Below are 20699 nucleotides of genomic sequence, written 5' to 3'. Positions count from 1 at the left end.
TAATGGCATCTACTTCTGTCAGAGGGTTTCTTGAAGACAGGTTATTAGGAACAAGGGTCAGTTTGGGATTTCATAAAATAAGGTTGTCAGCAGCAAGATCTAAGCAACCAAGGTTAAGTGACTTGCTCAGGGTCAACAACTTGGAAGTGTCTGAGACCAGATTTGAACCTAGGTCTTCTTACTCCAGGCCTGATATTTTATCCAGTATGCTTACCTAACTGCCTTAAACTTTCTTATCATTTTCTTTTTCTTTCTTCCTTCCTTCCTTCCTTCCTTCCTTCCTTCCTTCCTTCCTTCCTTCCTTCCTTCCTTCCTTCCTTCCTTCCTTCCTTCCTTCCTTCTGTCCTTCCTTCCTTCCTTCCTTCCTTCCTTCCTTCCTTCCTTCCTTCCTTCCTTCCTTCCTTCCTTTCTTTCTTTCTTTCTTTCTTTCTTTCTTTCTTTCTTTCTTTCTTTCTTTCTTTCTTTGTTTTCTTTTAGGGTTTGTGCTTTTATTTACTTATTTTTATTTGAATTAGTTTATTTAGTCAATTTAAAACATTATTCCTTGGTTACAATAATCACATTGTTTCCCTCCCTCCCCTTCACCCATTCTTCCTGCAGCCAGCACTCAATATCATTGGGTATTACATGTGTCCTTGATCAGAACCTATTTCCATGTTGTTGTTTACACTAGGATGTTCATTTAGTCTACATCCCCAACCATATCCCCTCCATCCATGTATTCAAGCAGTTGTTTTTCTTTGACGTTTTTACTCCAGCAGTGTTTCCTTTGGATATGGATAGTGGTTTTTCTCATAAATTCCTCCAAGTTGTTCAGGATCACTGCACTGCCACTAATGGAGAAATCCGTTACGTTGGATTGTACCACAGTGTATCAGTCTCTGTACAATGTTCTCCTGGTTCTGCTCCTCTCACTCTGCATCACTTCCTGGAGGTTGTTCCAGTCTCCATGGAATTCCTCCACTTTATTATTCCTTTTAGCACAATAGTGTTCCATCACCAACATATACCACAATTTGCTCAGCCATTCCCCAATTGAAGGACATCCCCTCATTTTCCAATTTTTGGCCACCACAAAGAGCGCAACTATGAATATTCTTGTACAAGTCTTTTTTCTTATTTCTTTGAGGTACAGACCCAGCAGTGCTATGGCTGGATCAAAGGGCAAACAGTCTTTTAGTGCCCTTTGGGTATAGTTCCAAATTGCCCTCCAGAATGGTTGGATCAATTCACAACTCCACCAGCAATGCATTCATGTCCTGGCTTTGCCACATCCCCTCCAGCATTCATTACTTTCCTTTGCTGTCATGTTAGCCAATCTGCTAGGTGTGAGGTGGCACCTCAGAGTTGTTTTGATTTGCATTTCTCTGATTATAAGAGATTTAGAACACTTTTTCATATGCTTATTAATAGTTTTGATTTCTTTATCTGAAAATTGCCTATTCATGTCACTTGCCCATTTATCAATTGGAGAATGACTTGATTTTTTTGTACAATTGGTTTAGGTCTTTATAAATTTGAGTAATTAGACCTTTGTCAGAGGTTTTTGTAATGAAGATTGTTTCCCAATTTGTTACTTCCCTTCTAATTTTGGATGCATTAGTTTTGTTTGTACAAAAAATTTTAATTTGATGTAATCAAAATGATTGATTTTACATTTTGTGATTTTTTTCTAGCTCTTGTTTGGTTTTAAAGTCTTTCCTTTCCCAAAGATCTGACAAGTATACTATTCTGTATTTACCTAATTTGCTTATAGTTTCCTTCTTTATATTCAGGTCATTCACCCATTCTGAGTTTATCTTGGTGTAGGGTGTGAGATATTGATCCAAACCTAATCTCTCCCATACTGTCTTCCAATTTTCCCAGCAGTTTTTATCAAATAGTGGGTTTTGGTCCCCAAAACTGGGATCTTTGGGCTTATCATAGACTGTCTTGCTGAGGTCACTTACCCCTAGTCTATTCCACTGATCCTCCTTTCTGTCTCTTAGCCAGTACCAAATTGTTTTGATGACCACTGCTTTATAGTATAGTTTGAGATCTGGGACTGCAAGTCCTCCTTCCTTTGCATTTTTTTTTCATGATTTCTCTGGATATTCTTGATCCTTTGTTCTTCCAAATGAATTTTGTTATTTTTTTTCTAATTCAGTAAAAAAGTTTTTTGGTAGTTCAATGGGCATGGCACTAAATAAGTAAATTAATTTGGATAGGATTGTCATTTTTATTATGTTAGCTCATCCCACCCATGAGCAATCTATGTTTTTCCAATTGTTTAGATCTAGTTTTAATTGTATGGAGAGTATTTTGTAGTTATATTCATACAGTTCCTGTGTTTGTCTCGGCAGATAGATTCCTAAGTATTTTATATTGTCTAGGGTGATTTTAAATGGAATTTCTCTAATTCTTGCTGCAGAAATGGGTTGGAGATATATAGAAATGCCGATGACTTTTGTGGGTTTATTTTGTATCCTGCAACTTTGCTAAAATTGTTGATTGTTTCGACTAGCTTTTTGGTTTATTCTCTAAGATTCTTAAATAAACCATCATGTCATCCACAAAGAATGATAGTTTGGTCTCCTCATTGCCTATATTAATACCTTCAATTTCTTTTCCTTCTCTAATCGCTACAGCTAGTGTTTCTAGTACAATGTTAAATAATAGGGGTGTTAATGGGCATCCTTGTTTCACTCTTGATCTTATTGGGAATGCATCTAGTTTATCCCCATTGCAGATGATGTTTGCTGATGGTTTTAGACATATGCTGGTTATTATTTTTAGGAAAGGCCCTTCTATTCCTTTGCTTTCTAGTGTTTTCAATAGGAATGAGTGTTGTATTTTATCAAAGGCTTTTTCTGCATCTATTGAGATAATCATGTGATTTTGTCAGTTTGCTTGTTAATATGGTCAAATATGTAGATGGTTTTCCTATTTCTTATCATTTTCAAAATAGATTTGCACTTTCTAGTCTTAAGAGTTGCCCAGGACACTAAAAGGTTAAGGAATTTGCCCAGGGTCATGCAGTCTTTATGGGACTTAAACCCAGGTCTCCTTGCCTCTAAGACCAAGTCTCTATCCACAAGACCACCTTGCTTTCAGGATCAAATAACATATATATATATATATACACACATATATTTATATATACAGATTTTAAACACTATATACATTGATTTACTTCAGATATTTTATGATGACTTGATTTTTCACACAGAATATTGATTTCTTTCTTTCTTTTTTTTCCCTATAGGGCACATTCTACCCAGTGGAAAATTTTACTGACCCTCCATTCCAACCAGATCCATTCACACTCCCAGAGCGCAGTGATTCGATGCTTTACCTTGGAATCTCAGAGTATTTCTTTAAGTCTGCATCATTCGCATATTTCACCACTGGGGCCTTCGACATCACTCTGACCACAAAAGAGGTGAGAGGAGTGTTTGCCTTGGGCTTAGTGCACTGGTTAAGCCCCATCCTGGGACTTCAGCTTCTGTGCTAACTAGGGCAGCCCCTACTCTTGAGAAAGTGCTGTCCTGTCTCCTAGCTAGAGCCTTCCCTCTGAATGGTATTTTCCATCTACTCTGTGTGTGTGTGTGTGTGTGTGTGTGTGTGTGTGTGTGTGTGTGTGTGTGTAATTGTACATATTTTTGTTTGTGCCTGTGTATGTGTCTACACATACATTGTTGTTGCCTCCCCCGTTAGAATGTAGGCACTTTGAAAGCACAGTGTCCAGCCCACACGAAGCCCTGATTAATTAATTGATTCAGCTAGAATGACAACAATGCAAAGAATTGGGAAACTGGCCTTTGTTACTATATTTAGTCTTTCAATTACCTCGAATCGCTGGGATGCTGGGATCGGTTCTGAAGAATGAAATGCATCTCACTATGTAAGCAGCCTCTTGCCTTCCCTGTAATTGCTTAAGCTATAGTAATTCATAGAAGAGCAGACAAATTCATTGATTTTTATGGCATGTACCTCCCGCCTATAATGGAAGCAAATTCTACAACTATCAGCATGTATTGAATTACTGAATCTTCAGTGGAGAGAGCATCATATACTTCTTTTTTAAACCCTTTTCTTCTTTCTTAGTATCAATACTGTGTTTCAGTTTCAAGGCAGATGGATAACAAGGGCTAGGCAATGGGGGATAAGTGACTTGCCCAGGGTCACACAACTAGGAAGTATCTGAGGCTAGGTTTGAACCCAGGACCTCCCATCTCTAGACCTGGTTCTCAATCCACTAAGCTTACCCAGCTGCCCCCAGAAGACCCATATACTTAATGTATTAATTGCACCAATTAGCAGTCATGATGCATAGATGCATACATAAAGAAATTATTTTTATGTTTGCAAGAAAATCTACTTGACCCTGAAGGCAGAATTAAGAGCAATGGGCAGAAGTTTGAGAGAAGGTTTTAGATTCGCATAAGCAAAAACTTCCTAGTAATTAGAGCCACTCAAAAATAGATTGTTTAGGAAGGAGTGGATTCTCCCACACTAAGTATCTTCAAACAAAGATTGGATAATCATATGAAGTCAGGAAGACGTCAGTTCAAATTCTGTCTCAGATACTTACTAGTTGTGTGACCAAAGTCATTCAATCCCTGTCTACTTGTTTCCTCACTTGTAAAATGGGGAAAATAATAGCACCTAATTCCCAGGGTTGTCATGAAGACCCAATGAGGTAAAGCCCTTTGCCAACCTTAAAGTGCTTGTAACTACTATTATGATCACCATTATTTGTCAGGAAAGGTAGAGAGGGAATTCTTGTATAGATCAGCGGTTAGGCTGAATTACCTCTAGGATGCTGTCTATCTCTGAGATCTGGTCATTGAATCAAAGGCAGCTGACTATATCGAGAGTCAGAAATTTCTAAGCTCTGAAGCACAGACTGGAAAGAACCATTCAGGCCAACAATCCAACCCATTTGTTACCAAGAATTCCCTTTATCACACATCCAGCAAAAGTCATTCAGCCTTTGTTCAAAGACCTCTGAGAAGAAGAAGCTATCATTTCCCCAGAAAGCCCACTTCAGGCCAGCTCCAGTTGTTGGGAAATTTGTCCTGATATCAAATCCATCAATTTCCCTTTTTGCTACTTCCCTCCATGGCTCTAGTTCTGTCCCTGGGACCAAACAGAGTAAATTGATTCCCTCTTCCACAGTTCAGCTTCTCAAATACTTGAAAGCAGCTTGAATCTTTTCTACTCCAGACTAAACATTCCTTGTTCAGTCATGACCCCATTTGAGCTTTTCTTGGGAAGGATATTGGAACGGTTTGCCATTTTCTTCTCCAGTTCATTTTGCAGTCGAGGAAACAGGGGTAAGTGACTTATCCAGGGTCACATACTGTCTGAGAACAAATTTGAACTCAGGTCTTCCTTACTCCAGGACGGGTGCTCTATCCATTGTGCCACCTAGCTGCCTGCTAAATATTCCTAGTTTCTTTAAATGATATATATGGCATCATCTTATGGCCATTCACCATCTTGGTTTAGAACTCATGTGACTGTGAGTCCTGTGACACAATCCATCACTAACCCACTCCCACCAGTATCACTCTGTCATACACTTTTTTGAAAAATCAGTGGCAATTATAAAATACTTGTCCTTTTTAGTATTTCTCTATGGTGGTTTTTTTAACCCTTACCTTCTGTCTTAGAATTGATGCTAAATATTAGTTCTGAGGCATAAGAAGGGTGAGGGCTAGGCAGTTGGGGTTAAATGACTTGCCGAAGGTCATACCATGAGGAATTATCTAAAGCCAGATTTGATCTCAGAACTTCCCATCTCCAGGCCTGGCTTTCTATTCAGTGAGCTCTAGCTGCCCCTTGTATGATGTTTTTGCAAGCATTTGTATAACACTGTAAACTTATTGCCTTTTTTGATCCCCACAACCACCCTGTAAGGTAAGCACTACTATTATTCCAATTCTACAAATGAAGACATTGAGGCTGAGAGATATCAAGCTACCAGTCTCACAACTAGGAAGTGTAAGAGGCAAGATTTGAACTTGGGTTTTCCTGATTCCAAGTCCAGCATTCTTAATTACAGCACCATCTCACTGCCTTTAAGATAAAATACATTACAACTCTCCTTCCGGAAGATGCTTTTGCTTCATAAAACTGATAGTAAATATGGCATTTTCCCCTGAAGGAAAATGAGTTAAGAAGTTGACTTGAGACTGACTGACTTCTCCATTTCTTTTCCAGCTATACAAGCACCTAATTCAAAACCCCCAGGGCATTGGCAGTTTGTTTTCTCAGGTGAGTGATCCAAGTGTGATTTCTTGATCTCAGGTCTGGGGATAGAGAGCTAGATTGAACCTTAGAGGTCTTAGGATCATATGTTCAAAGACTGAGAGGTAAAGGGTGACTGAGTGCAATCCCTCATTTTATAGAGAAGGAAGCTGAGGTCAGGAGAAGTTCAGAACTGACCCACCTCCCAAATAATATGGAAGCAAGTCAGAGAACCTGACGTAAGCCATAATCTTCTGATTTCAAATGCAACACTATTTCCCACATATTCCCACACTTCCTTTGTCTCCTTTTAGTGGCTTCACAAGAATTTTTTGCTCTGCAGATTTTGGGGGATCCAGTGTTATAATGACAGTCTTAAGCATCCCAATCCTAGAATACCATTCAGATGAAATTGTCCTTTATTGGGTAAATAAAAGTGAGCCAAAGAAGATTTCTGAGCAGAGGAATAATATGACTAAATCAGATGCATCAAAACAAAGATTCTGACAATCTTACAAAGACTGAATCCGAGTGACAAGATAGTAGGGATGGGAAACCCTGTAACCAAATTATTACAGTAGGAAGTCCTGTATCAAAGTTATTACAATAGTTCTGAGTAGTGATGAGGACCCAGAGGGCTGTGACAGAAGATGGAATTGAGAAGAGAATTATAGACACCTGAGAACCAGAAAACAGTGCCATCAATGCAGCTCGGCAATTGCTTGACTGTGAGAGATAATGGAAAAGGAAACGGCAAACCAATCCAGTATTTTTGCCAAGAAAACCCCAAGTAGGATCAGAAAGAGTTGGGCATGATTGAAATGACTGAACAAATGAAAGCTAAAGAAGGAGGAATTTAACTAAACCCTAAGACTTTGAAAATGGGATAGAGTGAATAGTGATAATGTAGACAGAAATAATAACCGCAAAAGGAGGAACAAGTTGAGGGGGAAAGAATGAATTCCCTTTCAGACAAATATAATGTAACAGTGTAGATATGTTCAAGGGATTTGACTCTCCCACTGTAAGTTCTCCAAATAAGATATTTCTTTTTCCTTCTCAACTAGGTTTAAAAAATTTGAACCAATGAGAGGAAAAGGAATTTTGTCTATATCTGTGAATTTCATGAAGCTGCTATTCATGTTCTTATATTCTAAATATCATATGTCAAAAATGTCTGCCCTCACAGAACTTAAAATCTAGCACAGGCAAAGCAGATATGCATAAAACAAAAGACATTTTAAATTTAAGCAAAGCCATTTTCATTTTTAGCACCTAAAAGTTGTCTTTATTTCTTAAAGACCAGCCTAGAGAGGTATAGTGAATAGAGTATTTAGACTTGGAGTCAAGAAGACCTGGTTTCAGATCCTTCCTTGGGCACTTAACTAGACATATGACCTTAGACAAGTCTCAACTCTTCTTACCCTCAGTTTCCTCTTCTCTAAAATGGGAAGAATTAGAGCTCCTACCTCATAGGGTTTGTTGGTTTGGTTTTGATTCCCAACATTTTCACATTACTAATTCCATCTTTCTCTTCTTGAATTTGGACAGATTGCAGAACTATATATCATGTCTCGGCCACTGATGGTGAGAATTCTGACCACTGAACCCCCAGTGATCAATTTAGAACCAAACAATTTCACCCTCAACATCCCTGCTTCTATTGTGATGATGACCAAACCTAAAAACACCACCGAGGAAGTGATCGTCTCTATGGATTTTGTAAGTGATCAGAGCAAGGGAGGTGAATTAAACTCAAAGTCCCCCAAATAGCTTTCATTCAATGAACTCTAGCTGCATGCTTCCAAAGTGTCTGGAACTATTCATGGCTTATACCTGGGACCTGATGAGGTCTTTCTCCCTGAGAGTCTTGAAAGACAGTGAAAAGATAGATACACATCAAATTGGCAAATAATAAGGAAAAGCAAAGAAACTCTTTGCTAAAAGGGAAATGAAGAAATAAGTACACTCATTCATTATAAGTAGAATTGCAAACCTACAGAATTTGGGGATAACAATATGGCAGCACACAGTAAGTGTTACAAAAAGAACCATACCTTTTGATTCAATAATTTAATTGATGGGACCCTGAGTTTGAAGTATCAAAAACAGATTTTTTTCTTCATATTCAAAAGTTCTCATAGCAGTATTATGGATAATTTTTTAAAATAGCCTAAATGTTAAACAATAGAAGAATGGTTAAATAAGTCTTGATACATTAATGGAACACTATGCTATAATACCATTAAGACAGACAAGCAATCTGTAGATACAAAGCAATCTGGAAAAACTTATGAAATAATGCAAATTATTATGAACTATATATTTATTGCATATTATTATAGAAAATAAAGCCCAAAAAGCAGTACCTGAATAATGGAGCACCCGCTAACCAGGAGCAGATATAAGGAAAAGTAAATGGAAATGAGTGGCCAGACAAAGAATTCTATGGGAGACTTAAAGCAAGGAACTACGAAGTTACTATCATTCATTTTATTTTACAATTTTAAAAAACCCTGACCTTCCTTCTTGGAGTCAATACTGTGTATTGGTTCCAAGGCAGAAGAGTGGGAAGGGCTAGGCAATGGGGTTAAGTGACTCGCCCAGGTGTCATATATTTTAAATTGAATTAATTTAAATGTTGGCAGCTAGGTAGTACAGTAGATAGGACACCAGGCCTGAAGTCAGGAAGGCTTATCTTCCAAAGTTTAAAACTGTCTTCAGTCACTTACTAGCTATGTGACCTTAGGTGAGTCACTTGATCTGATTTGTCTCATATGTAAAATGAGCTGGAGAAGGAAATGGAAAAACACGCCAGTATCTGTGCTTTAAAAAATCCCAAAAGAGGTCATGAAGAGTCAGACATGACTGAAAACAACTGAATAGCAAAAAATGTTAGTAGTTACAAAGAAGTTTGGCCAGCTGGTTTTGATGTTCAAAGTTATTTTTTTTTAATTTTTACATCTTTTGCTTTATCATTACCTTAAAGCCCAAATGTATCTTTCCTTCCCTAAAAGGCAATCCCATTTAATAATGAATAAAAAAGGTGGAGCAGGGGACAGAAGCTTGGAAAAAATACCTCAAAACTAGCCAGTGTCTTGTCATCTGAGTCTTGTTCTATTTTCAGTGGTCCATACCAAGAGTTTTTTTCTTCTCTCACGAAGGGAGAAAGAGGAATGCGTTTTTCTCTTCCTAGGGACAAGCTTGATTGTTTTGATCACAAAGTATTGTCCCTATTAGTTTTGAATAAAACATTTAATCATTTTAAAAAGATAATTGAGAGGGAGAAAAGAAGTGTGATAAGAGCAGTTAGACAAGAATAGTCCTCTTCCCCAATAAAAATTGGTTTCTTTTCAAATCTGTTCCTTAGAGGATTTCATGAGCTAGATTTTTTAAATCTCCATTTTATTTTATTTTCAATATTTTTCTTTTAATAACAAATTTCCATGTAAGTTTTCCAAAGTCATATGATCATTTTGTGTCTCTCCCTTTTCCCCTTCTCTCTACCAGAGCTGACAAGCAATTGAACCAGGTTATATTTTAATGCTTTAGCCAAATTTTTTAAAAAGCAGAGTTTCTGCATTTTCAGTTACAGATGATAACAGAATTTGAATCTGAAATAGACATTTGTGCAACTCAGTAACCAAAGTGTTTGGTCTTCTGCAGATGGCAAGTACCAGTGTAGACCTGGCTATTTTTGGACAAAGGTTGATCTGCTCCCTATCTCTGAACAGGTAAGATCAACTAACTGGGTTTAATTGTCTGCCTGGCTTTATTTCCTATAATAATATGTAATAAATATATAGTTCATAATAATTTGCATTATTTCATGAGATTTTCCATATTGCTTTGTATCTTCAGATTGCTTGTCAGTCTTAATGGTATTATAGCATAATGTTCCATTTCATGTATGACTTTTAGGCATTCTGAAAAACCGCATCCTCAAAAGCAAGTTCTTTTCACCTTCCATATTAGAATCAACAGGCACCAAGGCAGAAGAGCAGTGAGGGTTAAGAGATTGCCCAGGGTCACACAGCTAGAAAGTGTCTGAGACTGGATTTGAATCCAAGACCTTCCCTCTCTAGACCTGGCTTTCTATCCACTGAGCCACCTCACTGCCCCCTAGCCTATGACTTCATAAGAGTCTGTATGGAGAATTCAGGGCAAGATTTGAAATTGAAAAGAACTAGGTCAGAATCTCTCTTTAAATATTTGCTAGTTGTGTGACCCTAGGCAAGTCACTAACCTCCGTGTCCCTCAGTTTCCTGCTCTGTCAAATGAGGCAGATGGATTCCAAAGGCTCTAAATTCCCTGCCAGCTCTGACATCTGTAATCCTATGCCAGATCACTCCTTCCTTTGTGCCATACAAGTATAGACAGATAAACATCTGCTAACAGAAGCATTCTATGAGGTGAATCAGGGAGAGCAAACAAGTTAGATCAGAATGTGGCTGGCACAGGGTCCACTGGGAGCAGAAGCTTTCCCAAAGATGGTCCAGAGGGAGTACCCGACCTCTGCTTTACTAAGCAAGCTGCTGATCCATGTGGGCTGTGTCAGCCCCTCCGACTTTGGCCCCCTGGGATAGAGGAGGGTGCTGGAGCCAGCTCAAACTGCTCCTGGAGAGCCGGTTGTTAAATGTTCACAGTGAGCATTTACACCTGAGGAATAAGCAAACACTACAAACCAGGGGTTGGTTGATTTTAGGCCTATATTTTAAGAAAGTAGTGGAGAAATGTTCATATTCTATATTGGGGGCAGGTAGGTGGCTAAGCCTAGAGATGGGAGGTCTTGAGTTCTAATTTGGTATCAAACACTTGTTAGCTAGGTGACCCTGGGCAAGTCACTTAACCCAATTGCCTGGCTTCTCTCTTCAAACCAAGACACAAGGAAAGGCTTTTTTGTTTTTTTAGTTTAATGAATTGACTTGTCCGTAATCACACAAATCATGACAGGGGGCAGGATTTGAGCCCAGGTCTCAACACTCCAAATATCCTTTGTCATCTACTAAATGAGTGTTTATGACATGAATGAATGAAGGAACAAACGAACGATGTTGGATGAACTTTCAAAAGACCTCTTAGAACCAAAGTGAGTAAGCCAAGGGCTTCTCAAAAGGGCAAATTCCATGCTAAAAGAGGTTTCCATCTTCTAGATTTGGGGCGGGGGAGGGCATTTTGACATGTAAACAGTTCTTTTCGGATTCTTGAAAATTACTTTCTGAATTTCTTTCTCTCCAGGTTCCAGCTCTCTGGACCAGAATCTAATCGTAGCTCTATTGAGGTAAGATTTCAGAGCCTCCCGTCTTGGAGAAGGCACCTGAGCGGCCTCCAGCCCCTCTGGCATGCTGTCTTTGTGCATGAATGATTCTATCCTCTGTCTCCACAGGTCCCATTTTTCTTTTTTTTGTTCCAAAAATCTTTCTCTGTGGTTGTTCCTCCACCCACCAGGCTAATTTGGTCTAAAAGTAAGAGCCTTGCATTACCATTCAGTTAGATCCATACAAGGGCTTTTTTTTTTAAACAGAACATTCGGAAAATTGCTAAAGGTTGGCAGATTATAGAAGTTATTCTTAGGGATTTCAAAGTCCATTTAAAAAAAGCAATTTTATTTTATTTTTTTTAATTTTTATTTGGTCATTTCCAAACATTATTCATTGGAAACAAAGATCATTTTCTTTTCCTCCCCGCCCCCCCCTCCCACCACCTTTCCCTCTCCCATAGCCCATGCGCAATTCCACTGGGTGTCACATGTGTTCTTGATTCAAACCCATTTCCTTGTTGTTGGTATTTGCATTAGAGTGTTCGTTTAGAGTCTCTCCTCAGTCATATCCCCTCCACCCCCGTAGTCAAGCAGTTGCTTTTCATTGGTAAAAAAAGCAATTTTAAACTAAGGTCCTGGTGCTAAATTTATGTGCCAGTATCCTAAAGGAAGAGGGTAAATGGGCATTGTAGGTCGATATTTATTATACGTGCCCTTTGAATCTTTTGAATTTCTTAGAATCAACCCTAAAGTTATTTGACATGTGGCTTCCCAGGCTTTGGGGGTGTGGGTACCCCTTTGGGGCCAGGTACTCTCCTTCTCCCCACCTTTCTCATTACTTTATGTGCCTCTTATAACTGGAAGAAGGTCCAGTGATCAGAGTGAACCTAGAAACCACCCTAGGGCTCAGTAGTAGCAGCTAGGAAGGCAGACTCTCGGTTTGGTTTCTTCTTTGACCTGTGGCTTCATTCATCTGGACAGCTAGGTCCGGCTTTTAAAATATACCCATTTAACTATTTGGTAGGTCTTAACATTAGGGGCAGCTAAATGACACAGTGGCTAGATTGCCTAGCCTGAATCAGTGGGAAAGATTCATTCTCATGAATTCAAATCTAATTTCAGACACATCAGCTATGTGACTGGAGGCAAGTCACTCCACCCTGTTTGCCTCAGTTTCCTTAACCATAAGATGATCTGGGAAAGGACTGACACATCATTCCAGTATCTTTGCCAAGAAGACCCCAAATGGGGTCATGAATCATTGGACACTATTGAAATAATTGAACAACAACACAGGTTTTAACATCGTGGCAATAGCCTCTTAGTAACATAAGTTTATAGTATCCAAATCAAGAGTTAGATTTTCCAAAAATACAATTACACCATCCTCTTAATGGCATTTCTTATACAGTATTTTCCTAAAAATCATAATGCAAACTTTAAAAGACTCTAAAACATAGCAGCTCAGCTAAGGAGTGCCATGGCCCAGCTGAGCCACACCTGGCCGAGCTTATAGGCAAGAAGCACCAACACCCCTGGTTCCCAGGATGAGGAGACATGGGTACAAGTTACATATGATAAATGGTCCATAATACAACTACATGAAATATTAAATGGGCTTTCAGAGACGAGCCTGGGAGACTTAAATATCAATCGTTGTCTCCTTCCTATGTATCAATAAATTTCATACTTCATAAATTCATAATTCAAAAATTAAAAACGGAATAAATATATTCTCCAGCAAAGAACTTCATCTGTCTATGCAGATGGACCCTTTCTCTGTAGATTAGAGCCTTAGAAAGTTACCTGCAGGGTCAGCTAGGTTGCACAATGGATAGAGTGCCAGGCCTGGAGTGAGAAGGACCCGGGTTTGGATCTGGTCTATCCAAGCTGCATCACCCTGGGCAAGTCACTTAACCCTGTCTGCCTAGCCGTGGCCCTTCTTTCTTAGAATTGTTACTAAGACACTGCACCCTTTGGAAATACAAAAAATAAAATGCATTTCAGGCAACTTGAAAAAAAAAAAAAGAATTGTTACTAAGACAGAAGGTAAGGGTTAAAAACAAAAGGACCTAGGGAGGAAGATCCTGAGGTACAGGTTAGAGGACTAGCTGGGGAGTAGCCAGAGTCCTCAGTGTAGGAGGTAAGACCTCAGGCCATCCTCCTCCTAGGAGCTGGTGATAGCAGTTAGGGTGGCTAGTCAGCTGCCTGATTAGAAACCCCAGGGTATCCACACGGTGGGAAAGATCATCCCAGGCCCCCCTTCCAGAGGACACAGATGGATTCCTTTCCTTCAGGGATAGATCATTCCTGAACTCTGAGGGCAGAGAATGAAAGCAGAAAAGGGCTTGAAAGGAGACAAACTCCCTTCCTATAGAGAGCTGTCCAGGACACGGAGGGCAGACGCAGCTTGTGCAGCCAGCAGCAGAAGCTGAATGGAGGTCTTCTTGTCTCTAAGACTGGCTCTCCCAAATCTATCACAAAACCTCCCTTCTTTGTGCTTCTAACAGACACTAACGGTGGATACTCTATTGAAAGAGATGAGTTTTTTACATTCTTATTAGATAACATTAATATTACATTCCCATTAGAATATTATAGATGTAGAAATGGAAGAAACCGTGGACCCGCCACGGCCAACTCTTCTTCTCCCCCATTCATAAAGAAACGGAGGCCTACGTAAGTAGAATGATTTGCCCGGCTTGCTAGCATCTAGGGCAGGATTGGAACCCAGGTTCTCCTGTCTCCCGGTCAGAGCTCCTGTCTACTATGACTACACTATGCTGCCTCTTTTGGGATTAATCTTAACCTCGATCAGAACTGAACAAGTATGGTCATACTACATCAATATTGCGTGGCAGAGCTGCCTGGTCATTTGACTCGGTTCTTTGTTTCAGGTCCTGAGATTTGAGAATATTCTCTCCTCTATCCTTCACTTTGGAGTCATCCCATTGGCAAATGGTAAGGATTTCAGCAAGGCCCATTAGTGACTAAGGCCTCTGAGGGAACTATGGGATTCCTGGGGATCAATAAAAGCACTTGGGGACATTTTAAAGCTGCTCCTTTTTAGGGCACGGGTATGAATACAGTCCAAGATAGTAGCAATTGAAGTGGGGGTTCTTTTGTTTTCTTCTTAAACATTTCAGTCCTAGAAACACTTCAAAGTCAGAAGGGTAAGGGCTAGGCAAGGAGATACGGGGTTAAGTGGCTTGCCCAGGGTCACACAAGTAGGAAGTGACTGATGGCAGATTTGAACCCAGGTCCCCCTGACTCAAGGCCTGGCTTTCTATTCCCTGTGCCACCCAGCTTCCCCTAAAGCCGGGGTTCTTAATTTTTTCTATGTCATGATCCCTTTTGGCAATCTGGTGAAACCTATGTATGGACCCCTTTCTCAGAATAAATTTTTTTACTCATAATTTAAGGAAAAGCTTGATTTCAGTTAGAACTTAGTGAAAATAGACTTAATTTTTCATACCCAAATTCACAGGTCCCCTGAAATCTACCCCCAGACTCCTTTGAAATCAGTCTGGGGATTCCAAATAAAAATAAATCCTGGGATTTATTGGTTAACCTTCACAATTTGATTATGAAATGAACTATGGGTTGAGTCCAGTCTTCATTGATATTTACTAGTAATCTTATTGGTACTCTCAACAAGAAGGAGAGGGCCCATAGTTGACACAGAAGAGATTTATAAAATCCTAATAATCCTATGAGGAAACATTCTCATTTGGATCAACAGGAAGCCAGATTTTCCTCTCAATCATAGAATGTGCTGTTTCGGAGATGAAATCATTGTGGCCACTGATGCAAAGACCAGAATCCTTGAATGAGATTGACAGACTCAGATTTAGTGATTGCCAATCTTGATCCTTCAGCTGGCACACAATTGCTTAACAATTTGCAACTGTGAGACATTCATTCAAATTGTTCTTCATTTTAAAGAATGAGATGTTCTCAGAGCCCATGGGTTGGGAGTTCAGCAAAATGTAAATTGTGCTTTTAAGTGAGAATAGCAAGCTGTCAGATTTTTCCTCCTGCTGTCCAGATGTGCAAAATTGCAGACGTGTTCAGTTAAGTGAGAGCAGATCCATTTAAAAGTTCTGAGGAAAGCTGGGTAAGTGTTGCTCAGAGATAATTTTTTTTAAAGACATAGAATACCATCTCTTAATAAAGAGGTGATGGGCTTGAAGTACTGACAGACTTTTTTTTAATACAGCCAATATGAAAATCTGTTGATTGATGAAAAATTGCTTGACTATACATATTTGTACAGGCTAACCCTCTCCCCACCCCCATCAATGAAAACAGCTAGGTGGCTCAATGGATAGAGCACTAGGCCTGGAGTCAAGAAGACCTGAAATCAAACCCAGCCTCAGATACTTACTGCGTGACTCTGAGCAAGACACTTAACCTCTGTTTGCCTTAATCCACTAGAGAAGGAAATGGCAAAGCACTCTGGTATCTTTGTCAAGAAAACTTTATGGACATCATTGGTGTATGGTCCACGGGGGGCATGTTGGATGCCACTGAGCAACAGCAACATATTCGTTACAGAGTCTTTATTTTCCTTGCTTTCTCAATGGGGGCAGAGGGAAGGTAGCAAGGAGAGAAGAGATGAAAATAAGATTGAATTTGAAAAATAGAAAAATAGAAGGCACAAGATTAAATACAAACATTTGCAAAATGGCTATCATATAGCTATACATTTCTGAAGTGTTTTTTTTAATATCTTGGGTTTTTTTTTCTTTTTTTAGCAAGATTACAGCAAGGATTCCCCCTGCCTAACCCACATCAGATCTCTCTTGTCAATTCTGAGATTGAAGTTCACAAGGTGAGAAGATGACTCTCCTGTTAAGAGACTGACCTGCCTTCTTTTATGGTAGAATCACAGAATTATCAGAAACTGTCCAACTGATACATGAAAGATGAAGTCCTTTTTCAACTTTCTGAATTATAGTCCCACTACTTTCTACCCTTGGGACATTTGGCAAGTCTCTTAACTTCCCTGGGCCTCAGTTTCCTCATGTGTAAAATGAATGAGATGGGTTAAACAACTTTCAAGGTCCCTGCTACAACTAAATCTTTGATCCTCTGCTTCCAGAAAAGAGCCAGTCCACCTTTCATTTGAATATAATAGAATACAAAGAGAACTTGAGATTGGCTCAAATCACAGCTTTACATCTTACTGCCTTTGTGATTTTGGTCACCTTAAACTCCCAAGGCCTCTGTTTCCCATCTGTGAAACGAAGAAGTTAGCTTAGTGGATCTCTGAATGCCAGTGCCACAATCCTAACTGCAAATCACCTAGCTTCAAAGGCAAAATTAGTGGGTAGACTAGGTTATTCCCTGTTATCACAAAATCTACACCCATATGACCTTCATTAATAGGGCCAGATCTGAAGTCAGGGAGTCTTTGTGAGTGCAAATCTGGCCTCAGATACTTACTAGCTGGGTGACCCTGGGCAAGTCACTTGGCCTCAATGGCTGTCCTACTGTCTTAGAACTGATGCTAAGACAGAAGGTAAGGGTTTAAAAAGAAAAGAAATATAAGCCTAATACAGTTTCTCGATAACAACTTTTCATATATTTGAAAACAATTGGTACCAGCAGTTTTAAACACCCACCCCCTCCAGGCAGCTTGGGTTCCCTCTCTGATATATAGTTTCCTCCTCTGTAAAGGAAGTTGTTGGGCTAGGATTCTTCCCTTTTCTGTGTGTCCTGACCCTCTTTAGCAGTCTGCTGAAGACTATGAATTCAGAATAATTTTTAAATTTTATTTTTATTTTTTTTAATTTAAAATTTAAAATGTAATACAAAAGAAATTTTACAAAAGAAACCAATTCTACTAAAATAGCTATCAAAATATTTTTTAAGTCCACAGACCCATGATTCAGAAGCCCTGGGCCATCTCTAAAGTCCCTTCTAGCGCTGACATTCTTTCTACAGTTCTTGGGATTGGAGGCTTTAAGCTGTAAGGTACCTCTGATGCCCCCTAATCCAACCCCTATCATTTTATAGGAAAAGAAACTGAGAATGAAAGAGATTAAACTATCCACGCACAGCTAGTAATATCTCAGGTGGGGTTCAAACCTAGGACTGCCCAGTTCCTAGTCCAGCACTTGTATGGGCTAACCAGTTTATTGCTCCTTGAAATGTGGCCTAAACTAGGAAGAGCTCAAGCTGGAGTTGAGATAGGAATAGGCAGTAAATATGCTGCCACCTAGTGGCCAAATCCACTCCCTGCATAACCTAAACAGGCCAGTCCCAGCAGCCACCATGTCAATTTCCAAGATTCACATCATCAGCTGAGAGCAGCCGATTCTCTATCTGGAGTATCATGGAGTTGATCACAGCTGAACTGAACCACCTATTTTACCGATGAGAAAGTTGAGGTCCAGAGAGTTACATTCCCTGTCCAAGGTCATAAAGGGAGTGAAGAGCAGTCAAGACTTCAATGAAGGTCCATTGGCTTCTAATCCACCGTCCTTTCCAGGCATACTACAGAGAGGGGCAGCTGGATGGCTCAGTGGGTAGAGAGCCAGGCCTAGAGATGGGAGATCCTGGGTTCAAATTTGACCTCAGACACTTCCCACTGTGTGACCCTGGGCAAATCATTTAACTCCCATTGCCAAGCCCTTCTGCCTTGAAATGAATATCTAATATTGATTCCAAGACAGACTATAAGAGGATTTTTTCTAAATACTACAGTAGGACTTCATTTTACATGAACTAAGCAAATGTAAATTCAGGTACATACAATTGGCAACTGAAAAAGAAGGCAGAAAAATATGTAAAATGAAATTAATTATTCACTAAATCCAGGTCATATTCCTAAGCTGATTTTGCAGCAGTTCACCTAATCATGCTCATTCTCACTCTAAGAAGCCTTGGTGTGAGTCATTACATTGTTTTGCAAAAAACATTTAGCTTCCACATCAGTCTTTATCTAGAGTTCTCACTTGTAGCAAGTTCTGTCCCCAACTGACAGGGCTTCTCTTGCTTTCCTTAATGCTATTTGGTTATTAATAATGACCCCAAAGTACAAGAGGAGTAATTCTGGGAGTTCTGACAAGCCAAAGAAATGTCACAAAGTGTCTAGGTGTATTCATATAAGAAATACTTATTAAATAATGGAGTCGCTATTATGCACAATTTTCATCTTAGGCAAAGGATCTTAGAATGTATTTTGTAGCATAAAAAAGGTCTTGCTATACTAGTTCTCTAAAACCTGAGAACATGGATATACTTCCAATAATCTGTTATTTGCCAGCCAAAAAAACAAAGTACATTTTTCCTCATAACTTAATGTGAGGAAGCTAGTGAATAGAACACTGGACCTGGAGCCAAGAAGACCTGAGTTTAAATTCTGCTTCAGACACTGGGCAATGACCCTGGAAGATAGGGGATGTTATTGTCCCCATTTTATTGATGAGGAAACTGAGGTGAAGATTATGTGGTAACTTAACCCAGCCCAGTATCACAAAGCTAGTGTTTGAACTTGGGTCTTCCTGAGTCCAGGTGCAGCACACAGTAGGAACTTTGTTGATTGATTGAATAATCTATAAATGCCTTTTCCTCTTTAGGGTTTCCTTCTGATTTCCACTGACCTCAGATATGCTCCTCTTTGGAGGAAACAGTATTTTGATGGCTAGAAAGGTCAAATCACTGCCAAGGATGCTGACAGAAGACCTCCCCTGGCTCCTGGATTGATGGTGCTAAATTGAAAGAGGAGACAAATGATTCTTGACCCCCACTCTGCCTGTGAGGCTGGAAGACAAAGGGACTATGGCAATGAGTGCTGACATGGTTTCCTTCCTAGCCTTAAGGGTATTAGAGACAAAAGGGAGGGGGCCTTGCGTTGGTATAGATGTATGTGTGTGTGTAACTATGTGTCCTGAGTGTGTATAGATGTCAGCTGCTGGGGCTACAAGGCAGGTTTATTAGATGGATGAAGAGGATAAGAAAGTCTTGGGTGAGCTGAAAAGCTTCCTTTGCTTTGTCCCCATCCACTACATTTAGGATTTTGTATTTTGTACTTCATATTTTATTCTCCCATTATTTAATTAAAATCTCTCCTCATGCAAGCAGTCCCATCTACTTTACTTTGAGAAAAGAGAGCAATTGGCACAAGACTGATTTCGTAGTTTCATATGGTTCAGGAATGTGAAGGGTGTTCAAGTTTCTAGGCTGCCCTGGCCTTGCTTTTTAGAAAGTCTAAAAGAGAAAAAAAACAGGTTTAGGAACAAATGTAAAAGTTGGCTCCTCTAAAAGAATTGGCCCTGGTGACTATTATCAAGTCACGTGGTATAGGGGAATGAGTGCTGTTGGAGCAGGAAGACTGGGTTTGAATCCTGCCTCAGACATTAAAGAACTATGTGATCAGGGACAAGTCTTATAACTTGAGTTTCCTCATCTATAAAAGGGGAAGATTAGCCAAGATGGCCTCTGATGTTTATCGAGTAATCGAGTTGAATGTCAGACCTGAGGAACAAACAACAAAGATTGTTCCTGATGAATATGCTGACAAATGCATCAGTCCAGCAGGCACCTTGATCACTTTGTAATGGAATAGTATAGTGTAAAGGAATGTGATAACAGCAGAGAAACCTGGAGCTCTGAACTGATGCAAAACAAAATGAACAGAATCAGGAAAACGACATTTGCACTGATGACCACACAGCTGCTGAGGTCCAAACCAGCTTGAAATCTAGGGGTCCCTGACATACCCCCTCCCCAATCCAAAGTGTCCTCATCTGTCAAATGAGGAAGTTGAACTAGATGGCCTCTGGGTCTCCCCCAGGTCTAGATCAAGGATCCCATGATTATTAACAATAACAAAATAAAACAGAGTGCTATGAAATTATACGAACCAAACCAAAGCTGGCCCCATTGAAGAGCTATGCACAAGTATCTCTGCAACCAACCCACCTCTCTCCATCTTTCTTCTTTGCTGATGTAAGGGATTATGAGTGGGAAACCCTTTATATAATGTCCAACTTTTAACTTTTTTCAATATATTGGTTAGTTTTGTTGAACTTCTCTTTTTCTTCTTCTTTTCCTCCTTTTTTTAAACTAAGGAATTGCTGGGTGGAAGGAAGTAAATTCTTGGTAATTGTAAATATTTACTTATAAAAAATATCAATCATCCAACTAGGTGCTGAGAATACTGGATATTCTCAATTCAATTCAGCAAGTATTTATT

The 20699-nt window shown here is 39.5% G+C and overlaps 1 protein-coding gene across 3 annotated transcripts in view; it reads left to right on the top strand.

Moving 5' to 3' along the window:
- The window catches only part of BPIFC (BPI fold containing family C), a 54349-nt gene extending 33843 nt beyond the window's left edge, over nt 1-20506 (top strand). For 2 of the 3 annotated variants that reach the window (XM_056798820.1, XM_016425830.2), the window contains 8 exons: nt 3245-3421; nt 6208-6261; nt 7786-7956; nt 9901-9968; nt 11473-11515; nt 14392-14455; nt 16252-16328; nt 19081-20504. In XM_056798820.1, coding sequence (XP_056654798.1) covers nt 3245-3421; nt 6208-6261; nt 7786-7956; nt 9901-9968; nt 11473-11515; nt 14392-14455; nt 16252-16328; nt 19081-19149 — 723 coding nt within the window. In that variant the 3' untranslated portion in view covers nt 19150-20504. Of the gene's footprint in view, nt 1-3244; nt 3422-6207; nt 6262-7785; nt 7957-9900; nt 9969-11472; nt 11516-14391; nt 14456-16251; nt 16329-19080 lie in introns of all 3 variants that reach the window. The other variant, XM_016425831.2, reaches the window with a different exon arrangement.
- Nucleotides 20507-20699: the final 193 nt, after the last annotated feature.

This window comes from Monodelphis domestica, chromosome 5 (assembly GCF_027887165.1).
Source record: "Monodelphis domestica isolate mMonDom1 chromosome 5, mMonDom1.pri, whole genome shotgun sequence".
NCBI classification, from domain to species: domain Eukaryota; kingdom Metazoa; phylum Chordata; class Mammalia; order Didelphimorphia; family Didelphidae; genus Monodelphis; species Monodelphis domestica.
This window is presented reverse-complemented; position numbering and strand designations above follow the sequence as displayed.